The following is a 20262-nucleotide window of genomic DNA, read 5'->3' as shown; positions in this document are numbered from 1 at the left end:
TATTGTTAGCTAAATAGTAGAATAGGAACCTCCTTCCAATTGTGGTGACCCCTCTAGAATTCTATCTATATAGGTAAGTCAGGACCTCCTAGGGGACCCCTCTAGTGACATCCCCACAATTCTATCTATATAGAGGAATCAGGACCTTTTTCATGCTGTGGATATTTTTAGTGACACTCTTCCTGTAATATATACATTAGGCCTAATTCCACTGCCCAAACATTTATTATAAAGACCTGAAAGTTATTTCAAAGGTTCCCCCATGTTAGAAAGGTTGGGATGTACTGTTATAGAGAATGGCTTGAGTTAGATCCTTTAGTCCTATAACTCCATATAAACTCCTTTTCTGTTTTTTGTTCTTTTTCATTTAGGTTTTGCAAACCGTGTCAAGCCTGAAATGATTGCACTGACTTTCACTTTTCTATCGATTCTTTTATGGCTTTAAAGCCCACCATGTCCACCATTATGCCAGGTCAGATATGAGGAAGAAATGCCATTCATTCATTATTAGTATGCCAATGACCTGCCAGTGAGAGTTATTTATAACCTGATGGTAGAAGTCGTATGAGGATACCAGATGGTAACAGCAACCAATAATTCCAAATCTGCAGGTGAAGAAACCAAATCTGGGAACTTTTGGATTTTACACTGGAGCTCCTCCTTAAGGGGAATTGTAATGTTTTTGCCCTTTTTATTTTAAAAGTTTACAAAATCCACATTTTTAAACCTTTTTATATGTTTTTGTTAGTATGACAATAAGCACTTAATAAGCATATATTACAGGATATAGAAACCTAGCACTATTCCAATACTTCATAACACTGCACAGACTGAGGACTCCTTTTCTTGCATGGTTTGGAGACGTATATCATTCTTGACATGTCGGTCCCCCTCTTCTTGCCGAATTTGAGAGGTTACTCTACTTTTGTATTACAGATAGGGAAAAAAGTCATAGCTGCTTCAGCTCATCTATTGCTAGCTGCTGTTTAGTAAAAATTATTATTAAGCGGATAAAACAACAATCTTTACATTTTTCGTATTGAATTTATATGTAGAATTCTCCATCATATGTATTTTGTATTTATCCATATATTATATTTGAAGCTCTTGATTCTAAGGGTTTTATGGTAAGCAATTGCCCAGGACCCCCACTCTCCCCAGGGCTGTAATTAAACCAAATAGCAGGGGTGCAGGGAGTTGGAGCATTGTGCAATTGGTCCTCACTCTATTGAGTCCCCACTATAATTATCCAGGGTCCTATTTTGTCTGAAACTGACCCCGTTGATATTACTATTACATGCTGTATGTGGCATTTTGTTCCATATTTGTGTTACATTTAGTTAGTTTGTTTATTAGGATTTTCCACTAAACTCTTATTGCTATTCTCCAGTTTTTATATAATGCCGACATATCACGCAGCACTTCACAAAATCCATTCAATGTTTCTACTATAGTCATATGTCATTAACGTAGTCCAAGGACAATTTTTGAGGAAATCTGTTTAACCCTATTAAGCTGATTAACCTAACTGCATGTTTTTTGGAGGTGGGAGGAAACCAGAGTACCCAAAGAAAACCCACACAAACACAGAGAACCTGCAAACTCCATGCAGATAGCATCCTGTTTGGGATTGGAACATGGGACTCAGCGCTGCAAAGGCTAGAGTGCTAGACTCTGAGCCAACCTTGCTGGCTTGGCCCCTTCTCCTCACAAAACCACCTATAATGTAAAAGGAAAATTAGGGATACAGTACTTACTTTACTCTTGTCTGTTGGTGTGCCATCACCCTCATTCCAAGTTGAGTTTGTGAAATATCATAAAAAGACGTCTCATGCTGTTTGTTGCATTGGACACTGGACTGTTACCCGGAAAGACGGAGATGGACCTTGGCTAGGTGCTGTGGCAAAAGACAGGGATAAGGATTTGGAAGAGGGCTGGTCCACCATAAGCGCCCTACCAGTTTAGTGAAAGATCCTCTATCCAAACTAATTGTTACAATTTATTTTTAACAATTTTTTTTTTTAAGAAAATGAAAGATTTTCAGCCACTATGTGGTGCCTGTTGTTCCGTCAACATTTCACTTACCTTTTGTAAGGGTTATAGGGTATGTAACTCCCAAAAATGAACTTTGAACTCCTATTTCCTCCCTTTTATACTACTGGAGCTGTCTAATAATTTTCCAAAAACACCTGTTGATGTAAACCTTATAGACTGATAATATCCTGTGTATTCTGCTAATGCTAACTGCTACCAAATACATTGAGGATTACAGATCTGTTTATGTTATGGACAATAAGAGAAGGTTTGGAGTTTGCAGTTTTATTTTTTATTTGATGCCACAGCCACATTCATTGAGATCAGTGTGCAATCCCCAGCACTAGAGGTTAAATGGGGATATGTCTCCCCATTCATTCACCTCTAGTGCTCTGTGATTGGCTGGGGAAAGGAAAATCCTGATGGCGCTTGAGCTGACATCGGAGTTTACAGAGCACTAGAGGTGATGAAGTTGGAGACTTGTCCTCATTTAACTCTAGTGCCCGGGGGTCCCACAGTGACAGGAGGATTTCCTCACCATCGAATCCTGTGTTTTTCGTATCCGAATTCGAACAGCCATATTCGGGTCGAATTTAAGGACAACCCGAATTCGAACACCAACACTAGACCTTATAATGTCGGGAAGTGTTTTTCAGTCAGGGGTTCCTCCAGATGTTGCTAGGGGTTAGCAATGGGCAGTTTGTGACTTTTAATCAGGTTAAGTGACCCCAATGATCTTTTTATCTAGAACATTGGCATTCTTCCCACTGACCACCACACTAATGTACTATGAGCTGTGGATATCATAATTATGGGAATGGTTCCGTGAAGACTTAAAGTTTGAGAAACACTGCTGTAGAGTGAGTTTTGTCATCCTGGGAAGTGTGTTATTGGTGGAATCACCAAGTTAAAATATTTGAAAAAAGAACACTAATGCAGCACTACATCTGGTGTTGGTAAGCTGCAATATATTAGATTTTTGCTTTAGATTTTGATATTCTTTAAAAAAGCATATTCATTTTGGTTCAGTTATCATTTTTAAATTTCCAGTGGTTGTGGTATATCTGTCTGTTATTATTTATAAACAGGTATTTAAATATTCACCCTTGACATTGAATTCACAGAGCACTGTCAGTTTTGTATTGGACGGAACAGCAGAAGTGGTTTACTTTTAGGCTCTCTCTCTGATATAAACTTTGTACAGAGCATTTGAACAAACAGAAGAAGGAGAATATGTGAGAAGTTACTTGTTCAGTTCATTCAGCTGTGGGCAAATCTTAGCTTGAGCTACTGAGCTCTGCTACCATCGGAGCAGAGATAGCTGGACAGAAAAACAGGTGAAGCTTATATAATTTCACAACAAAATATTTAAATATATTATTTTACATACACCTTAAAATTAAAATATAACAAACCTCAATAAATGCTGCTTATTGGAATATTTATTTTGGAATAAAAATATAATTAAACTCATTCTTGTCTTTAATGGATACACATGAGCCAACTAGGCTGAAGAATCGGGTTTATGGCAACATAAAAATGGTATTTTTAATCCAATGAAATGCATTGTTACAGATTTTTTGGGTTGGGATATGAAATGGTCAGCAATTCACAACAAAAGGACTTTAAGAGGAGCTTAGAAGTGGTGACTAATCCTCAATGGGGTGCTTTGGGTGACCGTCCTGAGCCCCGGCTCCTTCAAGGCCCATGCCTGGCTTTACCATGGTTCCATGGCCTTTCAGATAGTTTTCTGGCTGTTAGTTCCACTTGTACATTAAACCCCAGGACAAGTAAAAGCAACAAGTTACACTGTACATAGGGCCCAACCTTTTTTTTTGTTGGATAAGGTGGTGAAGAGTTAAAGCTTACTATCTCCTATTGGGTGGACTTCTCTTCATTTCTTGTCTTGGAGGCACAATTGGAATTGAGAATCAATTTCACCAAAGTGAGCACAATCCTCACATAGAGATTTGTCCCTTGTATCCCCATTGGAGCGTTTTTTTCTCAAATTTTGCTTTGACAGCTAAAATTTTGGAATTTCTTGCTCTAGTCAGGACAAATCTCTCCAAAAGTGACATAGACAACAATATTAGCCAGTGTCTATTAGCCCAGGTTCTGTGAAGCCCTAGGGTTCCTCCAGAAATTGCTGGGGGTTCTTTGAGCAATGGGAAGTTTGTGCCTCTCAGGTCGGTTACCACTGACACCAATGATCTATTTGGCTATCTGTAAGGATGACATTATTCCCACTGACCACCATGCTAATATATCATGAGCTTCTCCAAGCCCTCTCAGAAAAGGTAAAAGGCTGATGATCCATAATACTGCTAAAAATGTCAAGAAACACTGATCTACTCTGGTTCCAATCTTTTTTTGATTCTATTCCAAACTGAAAAAATACTCTTCAAAATTTCTAAACTGCATACAAGTCAAAAACTCCCACATTAAAAAAGTGACCGATCAGCATGGCTGTAGAGGATCAATTTTCTTCTGAATTGGGACGTGAGTAGCTGCAAAGGTATTTCAGAGTAGATTCCCACACAAAATTCACTTTAATTCTTAAACTTCTTTTGGGAATTCTATCTTTTAAGCTGGCATGTTGAACCTTTAAAATCAGAGATAGGGACTGTTCTTAAATTGAATTTGTATGTAAGTCGGAACAGGTACATTATTTTAATAAATGCAATTAGTACAGATGTCTCAACATATTAGGCAGTGTGGTGTCAGTTACTGTATAAACTCCTCACTGTGAGTTAATCACAAACAAAGCAAAAACAAAAAAGAACTTTATGGAGCCTAGACATTCATTAACTTCTGGAGCCAGCTGTGCTTTGATATGCAAAAAGAAACAACTGCAGAGTTTTTCCTGGCATTAAAGTGTTACCAGATGGTACAGATCAGCTAAGCTCTTAGGATCACCCACAACCTCAGCTGTGTTTAGCTAAAGATTTCTTCTGTATGTCATGCAAACCGCCCCTCCTCTCCTCCAAGCCTCTATTCTGCACACAAGGGAGCAGGGAAGCCCAGTTCGTATCTAGGAGATGTCTGTATGTCAGATGTCCTTAACCTGGGGATTACCTCTATCTTATAAATGTTAGGATCTCTCAGTAGTAGTTGGTTGTGGCCTGAAAACTTAATATATACATGAAAATAAAAAACAAGAAGAAAGAAGGTTTTTTTTTTTTTTTGCTAATCAATACTCAATGTTGTAGCATAAGGTATACATAGATTAAAAATTTTGTCCAAGACCCAATAAATTTTTATGAAAACATGGACTGATTAACTATACCATTGACATCTGCTAAAGGACTACCTGTACTAGAAAATAACTTTCCATTAAAACTCATGCGCTTTAAAGATTCACCTGCAGAGAATGTTTGCTAATTGTCAGATTCACTGGTTTGTAAACAGACCAATATGTATAGACTAAATAAAAATTCTCTAAATAAAAATAATAACTCCCTGCCCATGCTCCATCATTGGCGCTGCCATTGGGTAACTGATCTTTACCTTTCCTGATTGGCCAGGCCAGAGTGACCTAACTGATCATCCCAGAGAATGTTGGAATACCTGGCATCGCATACTGACCTGCATAGACCCCAATGTTAGATCATAAAAGCAACTGGTAATAGATTCATCATATTTGTCATTTCTATTTTACCTATAGTTACATTAGATCTGTGATTTCAATGATTTTAAACAATCGTATCACCCCTCTTATTTTTTTAATTATCATCTTTAAAAATAATTTTTAAACATTTCCTTTTGCAAAATGCTACCCACAGCCCCAATATCCCTAGATGCCAACATGAAACAGAAGTTAAATCATTCAGGGAAAAAAAGACAAAATGATTGTATCATTTAAGTGTTGTTACTAAAAATATTTTAAAAAAGGATGGTACTTTCCCTAAAATCACCAAAAGCTGCCAAATTTGCCCTAGAGTAGTCAAATTTCTAAAAATATTCTTTCTTTTACGTCTCATCCACTGAGTCATAGTGTACAGGGACTGAGTTGTACAGAGATTGGTCTCCATTATCTTCACAATTCTTCATCTTCCTGACCCACAGGAAGTCACTCCTACACCGCCCTAATAACTTTGGTCCCGAGCCAGAGATTTTCCTGTTTCTGATAGCTATGTTTCTTTCACTCAGCAGGAAAAGATTTGTCATTGTCACTAATGCGGGAAAGTAGGGAGGGGATTACTGCAATTGAAACATTATACATATATATATATATATATAAAGAGAGAGAGAGATAGAGACATATACATAAATAAATATATTATATAATTATATGTTATAATAATAGTAATAATTAAATAGTAATAGTATTATATTAATATATATATATTGTGGTATATCCCTGGGGGTTGCTCATGTTAACGGGATGCTTACGGGCAGACAAGAGGCAGCAGACTCCTAAAGTCCAAAATAACAGCAGTATTTATTCCCTTTGTTACAGCACACTCCACAGCATCACAACTAGCAAAATTTCGGCGAAACGATTTTGCGAATTCTATTAAAGTCAATGGGCCGACTTTAAACCTTAATAGCAAAGCCCCTATACATGTTAGAACCATCAAATTTGTTAGGTATGTGTAGAGGGACAGTGGCAACAAGGGAATACAAAAGTTCCAAAAGACTTTGTGGTTTTCAAGAAAATTGCAGGTGAAGTGACAGCAGGCAGATAGGGTTTTTGTGTGATGGACAGCGTACAGAAGGCAGCATAAACATTAGGACATTGAGAAAGGGTGGCACTCCGTGTCAACCCAACCCACTAGCAGAAGTCTCTGCTGTCAAAACAGTAGGAGACCACATTGCTAGCTAACATCATGACCTGGATGACGTGTTAGGAAAGCCACCCATAAAGTGGTGGAGAAGTAGTGCGGTGACATTAGGCAAAAGGATAGAGGACCAGAGACAGAGCGTGGGGCAGCAAGAGCAGTAGCAGTGTGTGGCCTCTGGTCAGCTATGGCCAGGGAGACCGCATCGGTAAGTGTCATGGATAGCTGGATGTAGTCCATTATCAGAAATTTTCCTGTACCAAAAGGTCTTCTTTAGTAAATAGCAAGAGGTATCAAAAACTGATTTATCTGTATATATTTTAGAGTAGAACAGAAATTTTTTTGCAGCAGTCTTTTTTGCTAAATAGGACCAGGTAGCATGAAAAACTGCTATATATACAGATATACAGAAGGCTCCTAACCTGTCCCTGTCACAATGCACATCTCTCCCTGCTTCTATCCTTCACCCAGAACACAAGATGGAGTGACTTACCCCTTCCTCCTGTATATATGACTCTGCTCAGATCTCTCCTGATCGGGCTGTTGGGCCTTGCTGTGCATCCTGGGAGCAAATGATTCACTCCCAGCCACCCCATTCCCGCCGGAAATAGTCGCTGTTGCCGCCCCCTGCTTATCCCCTCGTTTGTTCGGTGAGAACACAATTTCATGGCGAATCACAAGGCCGTTCTCGCTTAAATGTTACTCGCTTACAAATTTAGCTCGCTCATCCCTATTCACAACATAGGCTAAACATTAGCCTAGCTGGGCATCTGCCTACCTCACTTGGTGCCCTCTCTTCCTAACACATACACTATATCAGTACTGTTAACTCACAACTTTGTAGTACTGTTTGGCTGCTGGCTTTCCTCTGGCTCTCTCTCAGCCCATTTTGGCTGGCTCCAGTGCCATAAAGTTCCTGGTTTTCCTTCTAAAAACCTACATACACTTTAAAAAAACTCTTTCCCTGGAGCCTTTTATACACTTTCCCCGAAATGTTTGGGACGCTCTGTCACAATATATCCACAATATAACCAGGGACATTTAGGGCCCTGGAGCCGGCCAAGAGAGTGAAAGGGTGGGTTCCTTGGCCCAACCCAATCCTGATTTGGGTTATATGCACCTGCACTCAGGTGCAAGGAAGAAAGGAATTGATCAGCAAGAGGCTAAGAAGAGAGCCAGAGTGGATATATATTACTAAAAATGTTATACATATGTGTATGTGAAATAAAATATACTAAATACTATAAAAAAATAAACGAGTCACATTTATTTGACCAAAGTACAATGTATGTTACTATATTGGTCCTTTAGAGGGTGATGCATGCACATATAACTATTTATGATGCCGGATTGAAAAAATATTGAATTGAAATGTTTGGTAGTCGGAAGTAGTTCCAGATTTAAAAATATTTTTTATCCATTTAAGTGTATGTCTAGTCAAACCTTTTGGCAAATCTAGGCCCCTGTCAGGTTTTGACTGCTATTTGGTTTTCCAGAGAAGAATTCTCTCCACGCTCCCAGCCAAAGCTATTTTTGACAATTTATGTACCCTCCTCTGCATCCTCCTCTTCCAATGCAGTCAGTAGGACAGCTCCATAGGATCACAAGTTGGGGCAAGCTCAGCAGATTTATGCAAAAATACAAAATATTTGGGAAGAAAGAAAGAACTTACTTACACTTCTGGTAATCACCAGATAATCCTAACTATAAATGTTGCCACTCCATCCAAATTATCTGCTCAGCAAACTGCAGCATCAGCTGCATTCCTGTAGCTTGAATTGTATTCTGCCCTTGGCATCCCCTGTACAGACACAGCTGAACGGGATTCTGGAGTGGCTGCTGCAGCCAATGAGCAGATTTTAAATCCTTTTTAAACCTTTCTATTTTCAGGCTCAGGTTGCTGAATACCCAGTGCATTTCCCAGCCCTAGGGCAGATAGCTCTCCAATTGGATTCCCTGGATTTCGCCACACTTTGACTTTGACTTTTGCCCCGACCTCAGCCTGTTCATCTACCTTGCCTTGACTCGCTGTGGTCCAGCCTAAACGCCATTCTTACACTGAAGTCATCTGAGCCCTGTCACTCCAAGGTGGGGAGATCCTGGGGGTCACAACCTGGTGACCTCCTGGCTGCAAAGCAGCCCAATGGCCACTAGGGTGACCGGCCCATCACTCCTTAGAGGATGCACAGGTGAAGAGAAGATTCCTCAGGTAATCCTGTGTCACCTGCCCATAACAATAAGCCATGCTGCAATGGAGTACTCTGAACTTTAGCCAGGGATTTAGTACTGACAGGGCATGCACCAATGATCTTTTTGGCTTCTGTAAGAGTGACATTCTCCCCAATGCCCAACAATGTAAAAGGCGTTCTTCCTACTGACCTACTGATCTTGGTAATCCATTCTTACAGACTGGATCTAAAGAAATTGCATATGTAAATCTAATGTAAATTGCATATATCCTCATTTAAAAAACAGAACCTATAGGAAGTCTATTTATAAAGCAGTGAAAGTGACATTCACCAAACATTCTGTGCGGGAGAATGAATCACTGCCAATGAAAACACATGGACCAGAAAGACTTTCCACCAAAGAATGCCAGCTGAATGTCAGATTTGCTGCTCTACAAACACACCCCATGGTTTATTCATTTATTCCTTTTCTGCTTCTTTCTTCTCGGACTTTCTTTTTACTTCATTTATTTTCTTTTTGTTTTAATGTTTTATTTTCAGATCACTGGTATTTAAGTGCAGTTAGTTCTGTTTTAGCTTCCTTTTTCCGTTTTCTTTTTGCTTTGATACAGAAAGTCATACACCTAGTAATTTTTTTATTTCTTTGTTTTTTGTTTCTATGTTATACTTCCTCATAGTTTTATTTTTATACTTTTATCTCTTTTGTGTTTCTTTTTCTTCCATTCCCCACTTCAGATTTATCAGATTTACTCTCAAGTTAAATTACTTCAGTCCCAAGGGCATTTTTCTGCTACTCCCTTAATTTCTCTAATTGCTGTTAGTTCCTTATATTTTATCGTTGGGAAAGATCTGAGTATTTTGTTGTGTTTGGTTGGTCCTCTTTGTCTCAACGTGGAGAATAGGATTTCCTTTAGCAGAGGAAGAGGAACCGATCACTTACACCTCTGAACAGGTTTACAACTCTTGTTCTCCTTCTCTTCTTGGAATGGCGTTATCTGAAGATTGGCTCCCAATGTGGCAGAGAGTGCTGCAAAAGAGAAATAACACCTTTTATGTCCCAATTGCTTCTGTATGTACATAAATCTTTCCACCGCCAGCTGTAATTCTTTCATCCTGCTTGTCCAGCAATGACTTCTGGCTAACCCCTTTTCCTTTCTTTGCTCCAGTGTAAACTTTCACAAAGATTTGAGCTCTTGTCCGGTGCCTGGAAACATTTCTGCTATACAAAAACAGAAGAAGTAACAATGTTGTTAGCAACAAAGCAGGTGATGCTGTGCAATATGAGCAGACTGCAGCTTCTCACAGTGTGCATTAGAAGCTGCAGCCTCATAGAGCCCACAAAGCCTGCAAGGTCCAGGACATCCAACATCATCTAAGGCAGGGGTATCAAACTCAAATACACAGAGGGCCGAAATTAAAAACCTAGACCAAGTTGGGGGGCAAAACTTGAAATTTATTGAAAAAATTGAGGAAGTTTACTACTTCTTCTAAAACTAACAAAAACAAACCCCTCTACACACACTTTAAGGTTGAAAAGGCTCATTTCTATCTTTTTATGCAGACTGTGTGCTGTTCATCCTTTCACGTCATAAATTTGTCTGACACTAAATATTACACTACGCAGTCTCTAATGGATTGAAACAAACACAATGCCCCTGGTAGTCAGGCACCGTGTGATCATTGCCTAGGCTTTGTGTCACATGATGGGTCTACAGGAATAATGTCTATGTATTGCATGTATTGAAAATGATAATGTGAGGTGGTAACGAGGGCGGGCGGGCCAGATATAGTTCATTTTCCGAATTTTTGGGAGGCCAAGAAAAAGGACCTTGAGGGCCAGATTTGTCCCGTGGGCCAGAGTTTGACACCCCTGATCTAATGCTTTGATCTCCATCCTGACGGTCCCTGGCCTGTTATTAATTGTATTTTAGTTTTTTTCAATCATGGAAGCTCACTTTGACATTTGGACATTACGTTGGGCATTCTGCTTGCAAATATAGATTGCCTGGGATGTCCCACTCCTCCGGATATATACCAACCAATGAAGGGGTTTTTTTTTTTGTTGCTCCATTTTTCAGGAATCTATCTACAGCAACCTGCTGACCATCAATTCATGGCATAAAAAAGCATTAAGAACCGGTAATAACATTTCTGTGTCTAACATAACGGGCCTGATTTAATAAAGCTCTCCAAGACTGGAGAAGATAGGGAACCTGGGTGATCCAGCAAACTTGGAATAGATTTGGTTCAGGATTGAAATCATTTGCCTGAAATCCATTCCAGGTTTGTTGAATCACCCAGGTTTGCCCAGGAAAATCTATCTTCTGCTGGCTTGGAGAGCTTATAATACTCATTGTTTTCTACCCATCCTAATACTTCACTGCATCATCTGAGTTATTAATTAAATGCGACATCATTATAATACTGTTAATTTTGTACATTTAATTTAAAGATCTAAAGGTTGGTATGTACATGGTTATATCTTTATTTAACGTGTAGTCATTGAGAGTGGCATCTTCAGAAACAATTTACGTATTACACTTAATAAATACTAATATAATAAAATCCAGATAGTACAATTAAATATCTTTCCTTATTGAAGGAGAGAAAAAAATTTATTGGGGTATTACTGGATGGGATTAAATACATATGACATATATACAGATATATATATAAGTTTGTTTTTCAGGTGGAACACTGTGTTACTCAATAGAGAGAATAGATAGCTTTCCCCCATATGAATAAGAGAAGTTTTTCTGCACGTCTGCACATATACAATATTATATTGTGTCTAAGCAATGTTTTGCATGTAAAAGATGTTTGTATGATACAGAAGGCACTTTTGAGAAAAGTGGCATCAAAAAGGAATGAAGTAAGTGTAGGTAAAACAAGGTAATATGGAATATTAACTGAATCTAGGTAGTAATATGAATTTATTTGTTTAACTATTTGTTTCACATATGAAAGTTTTGAAATTTGTTCTTCTGGTGAACATATAACAAGTGAAATGTGTCAAGAAGATTGGCATAAAACATTGTTTACAATAAATGTATGATGTATAAATATAATATCTGCATATGATACTGTTGTTTTTATGAGAAGTTGTGAATTATTAATAATGTTAAATGATTTTTTTAAATATGTGTGAAAGAGCAGTCGTTAGTAGTGTTTGTGTTCAAATTTGTGTTGTCATTATATTCAACCAGAATATGGGTGTTTGAATTCGGATAGACCCAACCCGAAAAACACAGGATTCGACGGTAAAAATTAACATTCATTTTATGGTAATTTATTGATTGTTTGTGTTTTTTTAAGTAACTTTTTTTTACAGTTTTTCCCACAATGACAATATGATTCCTCCTGTCATTGCAGGATCTCTGGGCACTACAGGGGATGAATGGGGACTTGTCCCTATTCATCACCTGTAGTGTCCTGTATTCTTAGATGGAGAAACCCTACCTAAGATTACATAGTACAGTGCTGCAACAGCAATAGCAGTTGCCGTGCTGTGCTTCTGCTATGTATTCTTGGATGGAGTTTCTCTATCTAAGAATACAGGAATAGGGACAAGTCCCCATTCATCCCCTGTAGTGCTCTGTATTCTTGAATAGAGGAACTCTATCCAAGAATACATAGCAGAAGCACAGCAACAGCAATTCCTGCTGCGGTGCTGTATTATGTGTTGCTGGATAGAGGAACTCTCTCCAACAACACATACAACTAATAAAGGGCTGCAACAGCAATCTGATTGCTTTTGCAGCCCTTAAAAGATCCTTAAAAAACCCAAATTTTTGCACCATTGACTTCAATGGTGTTCGAATTCAGCATTTGATCACCCGGAGAATTTCTCACCATTCCATCAAATAGCTGTCGAATTAAATAGTGAGCTATTCGACCAACACTAGGTTAGTACCTAAACCCTCAATGCATGTTGTAGAACGTTTTGGGGGAATTTGACATAATTAAGGAATAGCAATAGCACTCATTAGATAATTGAACAAATTAAGACTTTGAAAACCTCTTGTTTTAATGCACATACATATCTAATTAAAAATGAAAGTTTGTATTGGGCTTTATTGTATTTAGCAATATGCTTGGTAGGAAGCTCTGCTTGCTGTTCTAATGAATCACTAGAGGAACGAGTGTACAGTAAAAGGTGAAGGAAGGTGTAGGGGGAGGTGATGACCAGGTGCAAGGAGAGCAGATAATTAAGGGTTGAACTGGGGAACAGGAGGTCAGGGGAGGGTCAGTTTAGGTAATTGGTGAAGGGGTTCAGGCGGGGATTAGGAAGTATAAAAGGGGGGTGGGATGAAGAGGAGAGGACAATCAGAGTGGTAAAATTCCTCCCTCCTGCCCTGATAGGGACGGTTGGTTGTTTTATTCTGGGATCCGGTTGGGGGGACCCGGCTGAGATCCTCGGGGGTGGAGACTTATTAGGTAAGAGGTGGAGGGACCCATCAAGGTGTGTCTCAAAAAATGTTATCTGATGGGCATAGTAGGCTGCAGCAAAAGGTTTGGTTCGCAAGGCATTGTGGTGCAGCTGGGAACATAGATCGATGTGGCACCCCAGATTTTAGAATGGTGAGGGTGATGCCTTCCAGAATCTGCAGCCAGAGGGTTGTTACAGATAAAGTTTGGCAGAATGGTTAGTAATGCTATATTGTGCTAATAGTAATGTTATAAGAAAGTTTTATCAATGTTATGATGCAGAGTATTGATAAAGCCATAACCTTAGTTACTAAACAGAACTGTTCCAAAGGTACCTATCATGAATAAAGTAAGCTGCAGCTGCTGCGGTACCCCAATGTCATGGCATTGGTCATGTGGATGAGGACAGATGGTTGATGTTCAGGGAGTTTTTCTTTTCATCAGAATCATTCTTTATGGGATTGTAAGCTCTTCCTCTCCTCCTCCTGTGTCACTGTCTGTATCTGTCTATCATGTACAACCCATTTTGATTTTACAGCGCTGCATACTATGTTGCTGCTATATAAAACCTGTTCAATAATAATAATAAAATCCATTTAAATAATATTCCTATTGTGGGATCAAACTAACAAAAATCTGAATATCTGATTCAAACATTCATAATGAACTATGGCTCCTGTTTAAAGTATTAGGTCACGGCCTGCATATGTTCTTATTTTTTAGTCTTTCTTATTGTATTTGCAATATAAGACAAAACATCTATAAATCATTTATGTTACTCTTGTGTTTTTCCAAGGTCTACACATTTCCTTTTACAAGTTTCTATTCTTGCAGGTTGCTCAGGAAGGGTCTTTGGTTATATAATACAGACAGAGAAATAAGAAATCTCAAGGTGTTTCCTGTTAGTATAGAGTTGTCTTGTATAACTAGAAATGAATTATTTGTATCATGCGTGTCAATTCTATTACAAGCACTCCACGTGTTCTGATAATCCTGGACTGTTTCTGGCATGTGTAGTTACCAACTTGGCACAAGCATGCTGCCAGTCAAAGCAAAGTCAGAATATCTTATATGTATGCTGGGTCGGTTGGGTTGATTTAGTCAATTAATTTGGATCATTCACTTAGCAAAGTGTATTATCACATTTCAAGAAATAGATCAGAAATATTGAGGTGACTTCAGCCATCCAATCAATCATGGGCAAGAAAGAATTATGTTTTTGGTTATTTTCATTGCATGATTGAAAAATCTTTGCATTGTGAATGTTCACTGCTTTCACTTATCTCAGTGAATGATCCCTTGGAGAGTGAGAACAACTGTACACATGCTAGATAAGAACAATGAACCAATGGCCAGGATAGTCATTTATCTTAACCAAGAATCATCATTTGTCATCATTGTCCGTTGCAAGTTTCATGAACGATTATAGAACGATGAGTGGGGCTTTATATCTAGCTAGTGTAGAAGCCTTTAAACATAGTGGAAGTTTGTTTTTGCATTTTTCATACCTAAATATTTGATAATGCAAGTGTTTCATAGATATGTTCTGGGGCTCATAAATTCCAGCCCTTGCGAAACGCGTTGGGTGGAGTAGCATTATGTGGATTTCTTGGTGCCTGAGTTATACTTTCCCTGCAACTTTCTTTATTTGAACACTTTTACATTATTGATTGTTTTATATTGGTTCTACTTGAGAACTTTTACATCTGAACCAGTGCATGTTGGTGAGTTCTCTGAAAGTTATCTGTGTCCCCTACCCTTTCCCAGAGCTCAGAAACACTACAGACCATCTGGTTATCTTGGATGTCCTTTTGATTGTGAAACCATTTATTACATGGTGGTCCTATGAGATTGGTGAGCATATTGCAATCATTAGAGTGATGTTTCCTTGGTGTCGGGAAGTCTGCATAGATAGTTACCATTTAACATCTGCATTATATAAGGATACATTTAATGTATAGAGACAATATACTATAATATGTATATTATATATAATATATATATATATTTGCTTGTGTCTATGTAAAGCTGCACTGCCACACCATCCGTTTTTTTACATGTCCTTTTGTTCGTGAAACCATTTATTACATGGTGGTCCTATGAGATAGGTGAGCATATTGTAACCATTGGAGTGATGTTTGACAGGTGTGAAGCATCCTCGGTGTCGGAAAGTCTTCATAGATGTTACCATTTAACATCTGTGTTATATATAAGAATATATACTTACTATATAAAGACAATATTCTATAATATATATCTTGCCAGACCATCTGGTTTTTTAGATGTCCTTTTGTTCATGAAACCATTTATTACATGGTGGTCCTATGAGATAGGTGAGCATATTGTAACCATTGGAGTGATGTTTCACAGGTGTGAAGCATCCTCCGTGTCAGAAAGTCTGCATTTAACATCTGTGTTATATATAAGAATATATATTTACTATATAAAGACAATATTCTATAATATATATCTTGCCAGACCATCTGGTTTTCTTGGATGTTCAGAGGTACAGAGGTGTGGATTGGGGTTATAGAGGACCCAGGTTTTTCTGGGTTCTAAGAATATTGTGAAACCCTTTATTGCATGGGGGTCCTATGAGATCGGTGAGCATATTGCAACCATTGAGGTGAAGGTAAAGTTAACATTAAACTGGACATTTCCTTGTATGTTAAAGATGAACATATGCTTTCCAAGCTGCATTATCAGCTCTATCAGTGTAGACCCCAGCATTGCTATCTACACAGCACAATTACCTTACACCTATGGGTTTATATGACCATGGATATTGCTTGTCTATGACCATGAGATTCGGAATTTGTTTGAACCAACCTGTTCCATTAGCTTAATTCCAGCCATGGAAACTTATTTAAAGCTCCTTAAGGTTGGATAGGATACACCCAATGAAGCTGGGTGATACAGCAAACCTGGAATGGATCTGGTCCAGGATTAAAAACATTTGCTTACAAATAGCAAATGAATTGCTGGACCACCCAGCTTCACTGATGAAAGTGTATTCTCTCCAGCTCTGGAGATTTTTAATAAATCAGGCCCATGGAGTCAGGAAGTCTGCATAGAATAACATGTACATTAAATATTGGTATATATTAGTAATATATGTAGATAATGTAATGTGTATATGTGTATATGTGTGTGTGTGTGTGAAGACGATCTGGTTTTCTTGGATGTTCCTTTCCTTGGATAATCATTTAGTACAGAGGCGTGGATTTGAGTAATACAGGACCAGGGTTATTCTGCAATTACAAAACCATTTATTGCATGGAGGTCTTCTGAGATAGGTAAGCATATTCCAATCGTTGGGTCAAGGTGTCATTGACATTTTCAGGGTCCAGTTCTTGGGAAGTTTTGAAATCGGTTTGCATTTCTTTTATTTGTGAAGGAGTGTGTTTTATTGTCCAGTCTGAATTTAAGCACATTTGATTGTTATTGTTATAATATAGTTTTATCATACCATACAATACATTGTATTTACACATTTTAAAACAAACCATATGCTTGCATGAAATCACAATATAATATAAAATAAAATCTTTTATCATGGCCTGGATTATTTTTTCCTATCACATTCAGTCAATGTAATAATAGGATGTTTCCAGGTTAGGTTCCTCCCACCTTATCTTCATACAGAACAATAGTGAAGTCTGGCAAACCACGGCCCATTAGGAGAAATGTAAATATAAAGATAAAATATCAGTGACGGAGCAGTTCATGCACCCACTGCCCGCTCTCCGGAACTCGCTGAACAAAGGACGTTGCGCCTGTAATGGTTTGATAGCAGATTTTATATTGGGTGGTGCAGGCAACGTGGAAAAGAAAATATTCAACAGAAGAATTACAAAATAATTAATGGGAAGTTGAAAAGTAGTTGTATCTGTATCTTACACTTTTTTTTGCCTACTTGCTTTCAGGTTCTCTCTGTCTGATTGAGACATCTGATATAGAATCAGTCTCCACTACAATGACAAAATGTGAATTTATTGTTTAGGTATTCACACATTTTTTCCACCATGAACACTTGACCTGGTGGCCTAATAGAACATAGTGGTTTTGTGATGTTTTCCTTATTATGACTAGGTCTAAACAAGTCGTATTTGTATGTATTTAATTTCTACATTCTAGAACAGCCTGTATTTACCAAATTACCCCTGTGGAGCCCTTACAATAGTTTACAAGAGTCAGAAAAAAAGCTTCTTGGATTCATGTTGCCTGCACTAGCTAGTGGTGTTGGCCATGAAAATATGCAGGCATCATCTTGGTGGCCAATGAGCCAAAGCTCAAGGAACCTCCTGGCAACCTCTGGAGTTACAAAGTTTAATTTAAATCTGCCCTCTCATCTTCCCTTTAGTCTTGTTCAGTTTTCCCAGTTCCCAGTTTTCCCAGCTCCCAAATATAATGTCCTTGAGTCCAAAATAAAGGAAAATGGAAAAATGGAAAGGTTTTATTCAAATGTTCCATTAGCATATTACTGGGGGTAAAGGTGGGGGGTGGTAACAGTACAGGAAAATATCAAAGTAAACTTTAATACCATATCTAATCTTAAATGTAATATTAAATATTAAAATTGACACCCCCCCCAAAAAAAAAAATACACTATATATATATATATATATATATATATATATATATGTAGTACTTCTTTAAGCCAGCAGATGGAGTCATATGCTTTATTTTACAAGTTTCCCTTTACCTGCTCAGCCCTTTGTTTTCAACATTTGATTTAAAAAATGTTTCCCTTTCTAGAAAAGGAGAGGGTTATAATATTATAATATATATAATATATATTGATATATATATCAAAAGAGGAAGTGGGCTGTACCAGGCAATCGACTCTTTCTGAAGTGGTCACATTCCTTACCAAGGTCAAAATGGAAATAAAGCTGGAAGCACACCTTTACAAAACTTTATTTTTATTACCATTTTTCAAGTTGGTGACAGGATCACTTTAATATTCCACTTGAAATTCTTCATCTTTTCCAAAATCTGGAATCTGTTTATTATAAAGTGAAAATTGAAAAACAACTTCTATGACAACATGACATAGATCAAAATAATGGCTTGCGGCCAAATAAATGACTTGAATGCTTTGTACTTGTATGTTGAGTCTGAGCGCAGGGCGTGGGAGTCTGGAAGGAAGCCCTGCGACTGCAACCACAAAATGAATCTGCTTTCACTTTTGGATGATGACCAGCATTAGTATATTTTCAGCTTTGTGCTTCATGGTGCCAAAAAAAAAAAAATGCCTTGCACTTGTCGCATAGATTTTGCATCCTTCTGTTTGTTCTCAGGGGAAATATATTGATCTTTTTATTCTTTCCACCACATGTAAATTCTATCAGTAAATTGCAAATATTCCTATTTTTCCATGTTATTCCAATAACATGTATAATTGGTTAAAAACAAAACTGTTGCTAAATTAAAAAAAAATGAGTTAAAAAAAAAAAGATTTTTTAATTTATTTTATTTTTATTTCAAAAAGTTATTATTATAATTATTATTTTTATTATTATTCTTAATAATAATAATCATCATCATCATAAATAACAGGATTTATATAGTGCCATAGTTACGCAGCGCTGTACAATAAATAGGGGTTGCAAATGACAAACAGATACAGACAATGACACAGAGGAGGAGAGGACCCTGCCCCGAAGAGCTTACAATCTAGGAGGTGAAGTACGTATCACACAATAAGAGGGGGATATGGAAAGATGGGAAGTAGTGAGGGTTTAGGAGACAGAAGAAGACGGGTAGGCAAGTTTGAAAAAATGGGTTTTGGGCGCTCTTTTAAATGAGCAGAAAGTAGGAGCAAGCCGAATAGGAATACAGAAAGTGGAAGAATGTTCAGTCTGCTAGGAAGAAGAAAGTGAAATACAATGTGAAAGACAGTCTATTGTATAAAATAGAAAAATAGAAGGAGGATGAGCTTACACTCTATTAGAGTATAATGGGGGATACAGAAAGCAGAAGAGCTTACACTCAATTAGGGTATACCAGAGGATACAGAAAGCAGAAGAGCTTACACTCTATTAGGGTATACCAGAGGATACAGAAGCAGAAGAGCTTACACTCTATTAGGGTATTGGGGGGGAAACAACAAGTAGAAGAGCTTACACTCTATTAGGGTATAATGGGGGATACAGAAAGTAGAAGAGCTGACAATCTATTAGGGTATAATAGAGGATACAAAAAGAAGAAGAGCTGACACTCTATTAGGATATAATAGAGGATACAGAAAGAAGAAGAGCTTACACTCTATTAGGGTATAATGGAGGATAGAGAAAGTAGAAGAGCTTACACTCTATTAGGGTATAATGGAGGATACAGAAAGAAGAAGAGCTTACACTCTATTAGGGTATAATGGAGGATACAGAAAGTAGAAGAGCTTACACTCTATTAGGGTATAATGGAGGATACAGTAAGAAGAAGAGGTTACAATCTATTTCTCTATTAGGGTGAATATGAAGGCAGAAAAGCTGATAATCTATTTGGTATAAGGGAGTATACAGAAAGTGAGGGAGTTTAATATATTTTAGGGTACAAGATGAACATACAAAAGTTAAAAAAACTTAGGCTCTATTAGGGTATGGGGAATAAATACAGAAGGTTAAAGAGCTTACAATCTGTTAGGGTATTGGGTAGGATGCAGGAGGCATTTATATATTAGCATATAAGGGAGGCTACAAACTATTCGGTTATAATGGAGGATACAGATTTTTGTATCTGCTTGGATAAGAAGGTAGAAGAGCTTACAATCTATTATGGTATAAGATAGAAATACAGAAGGTAGAAGAGCTTACACTCTATTAAGGTAT

General features: G+C 37.7%; 2 protein-coding genes across 2 annotated transcripts in view; one reads left to right on the top strand and one right to left on the bottom strand.

The window, feature by feature from the left end:
• LOC140321609 (CD226 antigen-like) overlaps positions 1-3507 on the top strand; it is a 33139-nt gene extending 29632 nt beyond the window's left edge. Inside the window, exon 6 of the mRNA XM_072398351.1 lies at positions 372-3507. Coding sequence (XP_072254452.1) covers positions 372-445 — 74 coding nt within the window. The 3' untranslated portion in view covers positions 446-3507. The remainder of the gene's footprint in view (positions 1-371) is intronic.
• Positions 3508-16725: 13218 nt separating this feature from the next.
• Positions 16726-20262, bottom strand: part of LOC140321608 (uncharacterized) — a 38116-nt gene continuing 34579 nt past the window's right edge. The window contains exons 7-8 of the mRNA XM_072398350.1: positions 18365-18437; positions 16726-16850 (exon numbers count right to left, since the gene is read on the bottom strand). The gene's annotated coding sequence lies outside the window, so the exon portion shown is untranslated. The remainder of the gene's footprint in view (positions 16851-18364; positions 18438-20262) is intronic.

Source organism: Pyxicephalus adspersus, chromosome 1, assembly GCF_032062135.1.
Source record: "Pyxicephalus adspersus chromosome 1, UCB_Pads_2.0, whole genome shotgun sequence".
NCBI lineage: Eukaryota > Metazoa > Chordata > Amphibia > Anura > Pyxicephalidae > Pyxicephalus > Pyxicephalus adspersus.
This window is presented reverse-complemented; position numbering and strand designations above follow the sequence as displayed.